We start from the raw sequence: 10618 nt of genomic DNA, 5'->3' as shown, positions 1-10618 counted from the left end.
ATATACACATATTCCTCTATATAATCATATACTAACATAATTTAACTTTAAGATTAATGAATATCAGTACATATGACGTTAATGATCCTCAAAGACGTTCAGATTTACAGGATAGTTCGATTCGAGGTTGGTGGCAGCCCTATGGTGAACCGTCGGCTGCATTCTCCACATCAGCAAGATCTAAACATTTCTTTATACTTCTTCATTTTTTATATTTCGCTGGAGACTTTGTCTTCTTGGCATGATGTATCAAGATCAAAAATTTGAAAATGATATGTAGTTCCAGGAGGTTGATATGGACATAAAAGAAATTTCTGGGCGTTAGGTCGGAAGATTAATCAAAGGAAACGACCCGCGTCAAGTACCTGAATTTCCGCCTTAGGGAATATCTAAAAAATTATCCCAATAAACCAGATACTCGAGCAAATAGGGCCTATATGATTACTAGTCTGCATAATCCTATTTGCAGACATTTTTGACTGGAAAAACTGATTTCAATTAGGATTCGTCGCCATACCTAACAAAGGACTAGGGCATTTTCAGGGGAATATGTGAAACAACAGGTAGAGATTCAGATCAGTGTCACACTACCAACCATATTTAATTAAAACAAAAGATGGTAATAGTAAGATGAAAAAGAACTCTTATTGACAACAGACATAAGTAGTGGTCTCCAATATTGAGAGGGGAGGGGGTGGGGAGGGGATGGAGCATGAGTTTGAGTGGAAAGAACCTATAGGAAGTGGAGTATTTTAGGTACCTGAAATGGACATGGTTGCAAATGGAATCATGGAAGCTGAAGTGAGTGAGCCACAGGATGGGAGAGGAGGCTGAAGTCGTGGGTGCATTGAGGGTTGTGTGGAAAGAGGTCACTGTCTGCAAGTGCAAAGATGAGTATGTTTGCTGGTATGAGTCCCAGTGGTATTGTATGGATGTGGGACATAGGCCCTAGATGACAAAGAATGGAAGAGAGACAACATGGAAATTAGATATTTGAGAATGATGTGTTGAGTAAGGAGGGTTGATTGAATAAGAAGTAATAGGGTAAAAGACATGCATGGCACTAAGAGGAGTATGCATGAGAGTTGAATACGGTTTGCTGAAATGGTTTGTACATTCATTCTTTACCTGTCATGTGTAATGCACCAAAACCACACATTCCTATCCACAACCCTTTCCTTGATTACCCTGGGCACTTAACATGTCCTAGTTCAGTCCACTGACAGCATGTTGACCTCTGTATTCCAAACTGTTCTAAACCACTTTATCTCATGCGAGCCTTTCACCTTCCTGCATGTTCAGGCCCTGATCACTCAAAATCTTTTCAAATCATCCTTCCGTCTCCAATTTGGTCTGTTTCCTTCACTTTTGACCCATATATCCCCTTTGATAACCTTCCTTGCTCATTCCCTCTTATGTCCAAACTATTTTAGCACCCTCTTCGGCTCTTTCGACCATATTTTTTATGTACATACTTACTCGATCAACCACTTCTCACCACATTGTTCTAAGACATTTCATTTCCAACACATCTACGCCCCTCCACACAGCTTTATTTATAGCCCATGCCTCACATCCATATGTTGTTGGGACTTATATTTTCAAACAAAAATTTTTGCCCTCCCAGATAATGATCATTCCACTTCCATGGCTCCATTTGCTACCATGTCCACTCCTGGGTATCTAAAACACTTCACTTCCTCCATCTTTTCTTCATTCAGACTCTCACTCCCCAACAAACCTGTTAAACCTAATAACCTTGCTTTTATTGAGATTTACTCTTAACCTCCTCCTTACATGTAATCTTCCAAACTCACTCAACTTTTGCAGTTTCTCACTTGAATCTGCCACCAGTGCTGTATCATCAGGAGATACTTATTTCCCAGGCCCTCATTTCATACCCCTCTCCAAGACTATCCGATTTACCTTTTCACCATCCCATCCATAAACATATTAAACTTCTATGGTGATATCACACTCCCCTACTGCAGACATACTTGATCACCATTTTCATAGCTTCGTTGTGCCAAGAACAAACAAAAATGGCTGCATTAGCTCATACCACACTCCCCTACTGCAGACATACTTGATCACCATTTTCATAGTTAGCTATGTTGTGCCAAGAACAAACAAAGATGGCTGCATTAGCTCATATCCATTCTCTAACTGTAATCTGCAATGCACTGCGACCACAGCCCCCTCTCCAAAACCAAGCCCCAAAGACCTATCCATGGTTTCAACTAGCTGCTTCACATGCTCAAATTCAGTCCATTGCAGCACAAAGACCCCTGTATACCATGCTATTCCAATTCGCTTGTTACATGCATGCCTTTCACCCTTCTGCATGTTCAGGCCCCAATCACTCAAAAATCTTTTACATTCCATTGCCCATCTCCAATTTGATCTCCCCCTCTAGCTGTCATGTGCAATGTACCAAAACCTGTCTCCACAGATATTTCCATGATTTCTCCCAGCCACTAGACATGCCCTGTAGATGTGGTGAGCTCCTTGAGCACTGTAGGAAGCTCTAATTGAAGACATAAGTGGCTCTTGAGGCAGAAAGATAGGTAGGTTGGTAGAAAATTATAGGATTATGGGAGAAAATGAGAAAACACACTGCCCACATATCTCCTACATGTTGTAAAAGGCTACTAACTGGGTAGGAGCAAAGGCCTGAAAATCCTTTATTTCATGTAGCATCACTTTCTTGAAGTGAGAAACTGTTTTTTATTCTTAACGCTACCTCTGAAATGGGAAAGGATAAGAAGAAAATGAAAATGGGAAAGGATAAGAAGTCAATGAAATAAAAATATTGCCTATTTTTCGCATTCATTACAACACTGTCAGGAACAGACTAGTCCTTCAAGAAAAAATCCTCATGTCTTCTGTTCCTACTTTTACAAACTTTCAGTAAAACAAGGGATTTCTAGCCCCTTTTTCCTTTCCTTTTACAAAGTACAGATGCATAGGCATTATTTCTATTAAAAGAAGTTTACATAGGAGAAAGGAGGCAGCAGAAAATCATTCTTACAGGGTATTACTGTGATCAAACATCTGTAAATGCCAAGGTATTCATCAGGCCTCTTCTTGCTCTCTCTCTTGCAAGTGCAGTTACTTTCTAACCTTAACCTAAAACAGCCTCTTAAACTTCAAAGGTACCAAGTTTGTTGGCAGTAATCCCATATTACTTGTTACAAGAAAAATTGAAATTTCTCATGCCTGGTTAATATGATGTAAACTTTTAAAAAGGAAAAAATATATACATGTTCTCAGGTTAATGAATGATGACTATAATATAATCTCACTTTTATTTCAAGTTTTGAGTATGAGAAAAGCTGCAGACATGTGAAATCTAGTACATGGAATACAGTGTTAACTTTGTGGGTACAAAAGATTCTCAGGGTATGAACCTTCTAGGCTATGGAATTATTTCAATAAATGGCCTGGGCTTACAAGTCTGTCTTGACTAGTCAACTCTAAAATAAGTGAGAATCATTTTGTATTTTGTTTTCATCTATACCCTTGAAATCACACAAATATTTTGACTTCAGCAAATGATTGCCACTAACACCATATCCAGCTTGACACTACGACTGACAATGTGGTTATTAGTTCAACTGCTGATGTACTTGTGGCAAGGGCAAACTGTGAAGAGTGAAAATATAAAACACAGGCAACAGTATTAAGAACAAAGAAGTAATGGAAAATAAGGATAAACTCTGGCCTTTACTGATACTGCTATGGAGCAAACTCCAAACATTATCAATACCTACAACCCATAGAATAATTTGGTATAATTAAATTATAAATTCTGTGTTAACAGGCAAATATAAATAAAACTTATAGGAACTGATAAACAAACTCTCACTACGTGAGTCTTGGTTTCTTACAATTAATTCTATCCTATGGTATTTGTATTTTTCCCCAAGGTATTTTATTTGTTTAAATCAATTTATGCAGTTAATTACAATGAAATTCAATATACTTTCAAAGTACATTTAATAAGCCCCTATTAAACAATGCATTTGACACTTTATGTAAATGTAAAGTTTCGGGGCTGCAAGTCAGATCTCTATTGTAATTCATCCATAGCCACTGGTTTACCATAAATAACAATTCAGTCATGTACTGTACACAATGCAGAGCTAACAATGAGCTACCTTCACAAATATATATCAAAGACCTCTACCATAAAATTCAAAATCATCTTACTATAGTTTTCTCTATAGACACACTATACACAAAAATAGTTAGTAAAAACAATAGTAAAATCAATTAAATAAGATATACCGGAACAACACCGAGATAAAACTGGTCCAAGGTACATTTAAAACAATGCAACCTGCACAGGACATAAAATCAAATAAAGTCTGACATAAAATCAAATAAAGTTATGTACAAAATGTCAACAGAAAATCTGAAACAAGCATGCAAATTATACTTCACATTTCCATACTCACAAAATACCATTGGCACTCATGGGTTAAACGATATTGCTTGGGTAACTGGAAACAAGGAAAAGGAGAACTTTTTAGGACTGTTTATACACTTCTATTTTTTTACTGTATACAGTACTTAATTCCTTTAAGTCAGAAAAATAAACTGATGCACAAAATCTGTGAAAATTCTATTTTCCTTGATACAGAAAATTCAATAGAAAGGGCTAATCTTGTGAAAAAAAAAATAGCTTTATTTTTGAGGGCTAATATGTTAACTGTTTTATCAAAAGTATCCTTCTTTCACATGTAAGTGTTTCCTGAAACACTATTAAATCATTTCACGAATAACAATACATATGTATGATTTCATCATATCCAAAAGGTTAACTTTTAAGTATTAACAACAAATATACAGTAAGTTGAGATCAACAAAAATTAGCATTTAAGATGTATTGTACAAAAGTTAGAGGCTATAACACTCTGATGGTGAAGCTGCAACTGGCTGTTCAAAGAAGAGGTTTTTCTGAAATCATAACAAGAATCAGAATGAAACAAAAGCCTTGAAAACAAAATGTCATTAATTTTAAATGATACTTCAAATGAATTAATATACTTAAGGTCTTATGTTCCTTTTGCTCAGTCATCTTTTTAACATTAATAAATTATTCTGATTATACATTTTTCTTTGGGGGACATGAATTATGTCAATAGTATTTGTATATCTTGAGCTTAAAGAATCAAGCAGTTCTAAAGACTAACTCCTATGTCATATCTACAGTAAAACTTCACTGTAAGAGTGTTACACCCAATCCTGCAACTTGCTCCCACACTGAAACCTACAAAACCTTTTTATATTTCAAACAACTCCCATGTTTACAACCATAAAATATATGTATGAAATCAATTGTACATTCTCATGGACCCAAAAATAAAGAGTTTTGATATAATGCAGTAATATGTTTAAATTCAAAGTAAACAAACATAGTTCTGAAAATATCTTTTTCAAATGTAAATTCAACTTTTACTTTCATCTAAGATTTAGGCTTATTGAAAATTACTATAATACCCAAGATAACAATTAGCTAAAAATTGCAAGTATATAATATTAATCCCTGATAAGATTTTGACAATATAAGTTGATACCTAGTATGAAAATATTCAAACAGTTTGGGATGCAAAACCCTGATGAACTGAGTTTTACAATAATAATACTGTAATATTGGATTATTGACTGATTTGAACATGAACATTGGATAACTAAAACCAGAAAATATGGTTATCTGATACCCACTATATCAAAATCACTTGAAAATACAAGAGTAAATAGTTTTCAGTAATCAATGCAAGAAGACAAATATTTCGTCAGTGCAAGAGGCAGCACTGCATTTTCTAAATTCCAAACAGATAAAATAGTTTATGAAAATGTAATAATTGGATCAAAGTTTCAGCTTAAAAAATCACAGTACACGCTACATTATATTCGAAGACATTCTACCATGATGCTGACACGAGTCGCAAAACTGTTTAAAATAGTGGAATTTATCACTGATGCAAGCTTTACGATGAACATTTGTGTAGGCACATGGATATGAAATCTTCATTTTTGTAACAAGGAACCCATTTATAATACCAGTTCACAAGGGCACATTCCACCATAGGGGAACTTGGTTAGCTGCCTGCTACACACATTAACTTCACCAACCTGAGTCTTACAAGAAAACATTTTCCAGTTAGATGTTACTCTCATAGATTCAGATTAAGCATATATAAACAGTAAGTTATAAGTAAAGTAACTTTCAAAATTGCAAGAGCACTTTAAATCTTACAATAAGTAACTTTACATGTTATATCAGTTAAGTGCAAGCTTATACTTAGTTAACTGGCTAATGCATGTATTATACTCAAGTTCAATTATTAAAAATTATCACTATTTCCTGAAAGTTCTTATAATTATGGTTGCTTTGTGGCACTCCTCATGGCTTCAACACCTTTGGTTCAACAATGAATTCATCTCCTGATTGAACATTGATAGTGTAGAGTTGTTTGCTGTTAATCTTGAGTTCCTCAGGAGCATAAGAAACACCATACTCCACACCTTTGTCATGGTAAAAGAGGCGCATTTTGCTTGGTGGCAACCCAAACTGTTAACACAGAATATGTCTATTACAAAAACATTTTTTACATAAATTCACAGCTAAAATCATAAGAAGGAGGTTTTGATGGAGAAAGACTAGTTTGTGTGCTGCAACACATACCTTGTTGAATGACTTAACTTAAAATCCTAGAAAGGCATCAAAGACTTAAAATGCCAACGGAAACCTTAAAGATACTGTCAAATTGGGTGTAGTACACTTAACAACCAATCCAAAGGTTATGGGGATTCCAAGGCCACCATTCAACAACTAACTTCACTTATGCTAGTGGTGCCACCTAGTCAACTTAATCATTCCATTTAATTCCCACAAACATTTAGTTTATGGCTAAATTTCAATTAGTATGGGATTAGAAGATGATACATGTCAGTCTAATCTGTTGATCTATGACACAACAAATATATGAATGATATGACAAGATAATTAGCCTTGTATCATGGAACCCAAAGGGAACATAAAAAGTGAAGGCTCCACTAACATATGGCAAAGCTGAGTTCATCTATATCCAGTATCCAGTGGGGTGACTTAGGTAATAAGACCTTCACAGATTTTTTTTCATAACTTGATAAACTTTTGAAAATTTCCAATGAAAATTACCTCACCCATACTACCTACCAATGCAGGCCTCCCTTTTTCCAACTTCTCTTCGCTTCACTCAAATAAACCATCTCCGGCATCTTATCACAGAAATAATTCCCCAATCTTTAAAAAAACCATCCGCTTCTTTGTTCCATGTCTTTCTCTAAACATTTGTCTTACATCCAAAAGATCCATTTCTCCACCTTTCCTCTTTGTCATTATGGTATCAAATATCCACACATTTCACTTTTAAGTCTCAGGTTAAGTTGAATCAAGCATTTTAAAAAAGTACAAACTTTCTTACCTCTTTTCAGTACTCCTTATAATCAGACTCTAAAACATATCTAACATACTTCTTACACAACCACTCTAATTTTGTTGGAACAGTACTCACTTCCAGTAAGTAATCTTCCAAACTATTTATCAGAGTTTATTATTTCTTCTGGATTATTAGCCATAAGCAGGATACCTTCAAGTGACATTCCAACACTACTCCCTTCGATCATTTTCTAATCTTACTCTTCTATGTTACTTACTATAGCCCCTATCCTTCCTCACCTATAGAAATGTTAAAAAAACCACAGGGACATACCACATCCCTACCTTGAACCAACTTCTACCAAAGACCATTCACTAATTCCTCTGCCTTTCCATATACATGTTCTACTAGCTAAAATTACTACACTTCTTTCTTCAGCTTTCTCCTAACTTGATATACTCTGAACAAATTTCCAAATCCTCCCTCCCTGTAATTCCTACCATAAGCCTTATTCACTCTGACTAATTGTTTTTAACAACAAATCTCATTACAAACAACTTTAGTAAACAATCATCCCTTTAAATGACCTTCCTCATCTATTAGTTTGCTACATGCTATTGTCTTATTTACTGATTTACAACATATTTTATTCCTTCACATAACAATCCCAGAAATGTTGCAATCCTCCTTGACACCTTCTAACTTGAGAAATGGTCCAATCATTGCAGGCATCTAATCCCTTGGCACAATGCCTTCACTTCAAACTCTCCTGCATGCAGGACAAGAGAACTTCAGTACCACAATACCTTCCTTACAAAGAATATTGTTTATGAATCTATCTACTTCAAGCATATTACCATAAATCACTGTCCATCATTTTCACAGTAGAATCATCCTCAATCTGATCTCCCAATATCCCACTCTCAAAACCTAACATAGGTATATAACAGGTACACAGAAGCAAAGGAGGAAGGAGAAGCATGCAAGAGGAAAAGGTTTAGCCCTCCTAGAGAGGGATAACCTAAAGTTTTACGATCTAAGAGTGAATCAAAGTCCCCTCAAAAGCACATCAACAGAAACATAAAGTTTGAAATGCCAGCCTCATGGGTATTACAACACAACCCCAGAAGTATCTTATTTTCTGAGTAAAACATCTAGCTGTTTCTTAAGAACTTGTTATATCACATTAGCTAGTCATGCTACAATACTCGATTAAAAAAGTAAAGGATGACAATATAACAGTAATACTGTTATTTTCCAGCTTGAAGAAATGGGTTTGATTAGAAAAGGCAAGAGCTTTCTTTCCTTACTTTCCTGTCCATAATAAATTATTTTGTTTGCGTTTACATAAGTTTGAACATCTGGATACTAGCATGCACCTTTGGTAGGAAATACTTATGCAGAATTGGGACCCCCCACTCCTGCAAGTGCTCATGCAAATAAAATGAATATACAGTGTTAGATGCTATTAATATCTGTGAATGTTCAGTGTAATATAAGAAGAGCATTATAACATAACAATTTATGATCAACATACCTTAGGTTCAAGTTCCTTCTTCAGATCCAGAACTCTAGAGTAAACACTTATAACTTTCTGAATAGTTATTTCACCAAAACGAATGGTCACATGCACCTCCTTCTCCGGCTGGAGACTAACTTCAACCAAAGGGTCTAACTTTCCATGCTGACATACAAGTTCGTCATATCTGAAAGGAATATGTAAATCTGCATTGTCATCAATGTAGTATTTTTGTATTGTACGGATCAGCTTAAGATATCCATGGATTCTTTATATAAAAAATCACGAGGTAAGTTTTGTATGCATAGTGACATCTACTTTCTAAGAGAAACTGAAAGAAATACTCGGCAGCACATAAGATATTAATCGTATTATGGTATGTCATCTGGCTTGGGAATACAGTTGTATCAGATTCTCTTTAATGATACTCTAATCTAACACACAAAACTTTAAACAGTGAAGCATTTATGTTTTTTATATATTTCACCCATCTCTCATACCTGACACATTTATATGATGTTAAGCAACTATTAATGGTTGCTTAGGTTAAAAACCATGACTGAATTTAGTGAGCACAAACAAGTAAATCAAACTGCTGTTGAATGCACTGAATATCCTTGTCAGATAACCAACAAAATACAAGTTAACCTTACCTCCTTGGTCGAATTTCCTCATTCATGTAATATCTAATAAAAGCCCGCTCAGCATTTTCTCTCTCTTCTGGAGTGATTAAAGCTCCACCATTTAATCTCTGAATTCGCCACAATCTAGCTATTGTTAGCTGTCGTCGTTCTTCATCTTTATAATTCTGTAAATGAAATTCATAAATCTACCAGAGGGTAGTGCTTATTTTCCCCTACAAACAAGTACACATGACAAGATTTTTGCCAATTGGTAGAACTAGCTTGTTTTACTTATACTGTTTTACTCTACTACCACAGACATTACACTACTATTAGTCCTGTATTTATGTGACCTTGTTTCAAAACAGATATAGCATCAAGTTTCTTTTAAATGTTTCAGTAGTTATCCAGAGCATGTTTTAATTTCTGTTGAAAGTACACTGAACAGTTCTTTCATCACTTTACATGACCCTTGAATATTTTTGGCTTCCTAGTATTATCTTAAAAATAAGCTCTTTGACCTGAAGTTTCTCATTTATGATGACTCATATATTTTCAACATGTCTTTCCTTGCTGGGCATGACAGAGGGAGTACATACAATAAGATTTAACAAAGATGGTAGGACTAGCATAAAGTGCTCACCACTCACTGCACATCTTGGTTGATGAATAAGACCAATCTTCCTAGTCGCCACTTGAATTACATATTACTCTATTCTAGGTTAATCTGGGACTGATTTCAACCACATGCCAAGTATTCTTTTGAATATTTATGTATTTACTACATGCATGTTTCTTATTCATCCTAAAAGTTAAATGAACAACTGTTTCAGCTTCCTGGTTAGGCTGTCATATATTTTTTTATGACTAATTTTTAATATGTTCTATAGTATTCTTGAAGACTATAGACAACTCTGTATCTTCTGTTGAAAAGCTTTCAGGTTCAGCACATTTTCTTTTAAACCTTAAATTAGTTGCCATGTGTAGGTGGTCATTTATCTTTCTTTTCTTCTTTCAAGTACTTTTAGCTTTTCTTGATAGTCAAT

General features: G+C 35.0%; 1 protein-coding gene across 5 annotated transcripts in view; it reads right to left on the bottom strand.

Moving 5' to 3' along the window:
* Positions 1 to 3289: 3289 nt before the first annotated feature.
* The window catches only part of mlt (tubulin folding cofactor E like protein mlt), a 54829-nt gene continuing 47500 nt past the window's right edge, over positions 3290 to 10618 (bottom strand). For all 5 annotated transcript variants that reach the window (XM_071669407.1, XM_071669408.1, XM_071669406.1 and 2 more), the window contains 3 exons: positions 9603 to 9757; positions 8968 to 9136; positions 3290 to 6580 (listed from right to left, as the gene is read on the bottom strand). In XM_071669407.1, the coding sequence (XP_071525508.1) occupies positions 6413 to 6580; positions 8968 to 9136; positions 9603 to 9757 (492 nt within the window). In that variant the 3' untranslated portion in view covers positions 3290 to 6412. The remainder of the gene's footprint in view (positions 6581 to 8967; positions 9137 to 9602; positions 9758 to 10618) is intronic.

This window comes from Panulirus ornatus, chromosome 14 (genome assembly GCF_036320965.1).
Source record: "Panulirus ornatus isolate Po-2019 chromosome 14, ASM3632096v1, whole genome shotgun sequence".
Taxonomy (NCBI): Eukaryota; Metazoa; Arthropoda; class Malacostraca; order Decapoda; family Palinuridae; genus Panulirus; species Panulirus ornatus.
Note: the sequence above shows the minus strand (reverse complement) of the source record. Positions and strands in the feature narration are given on the sequence as shown.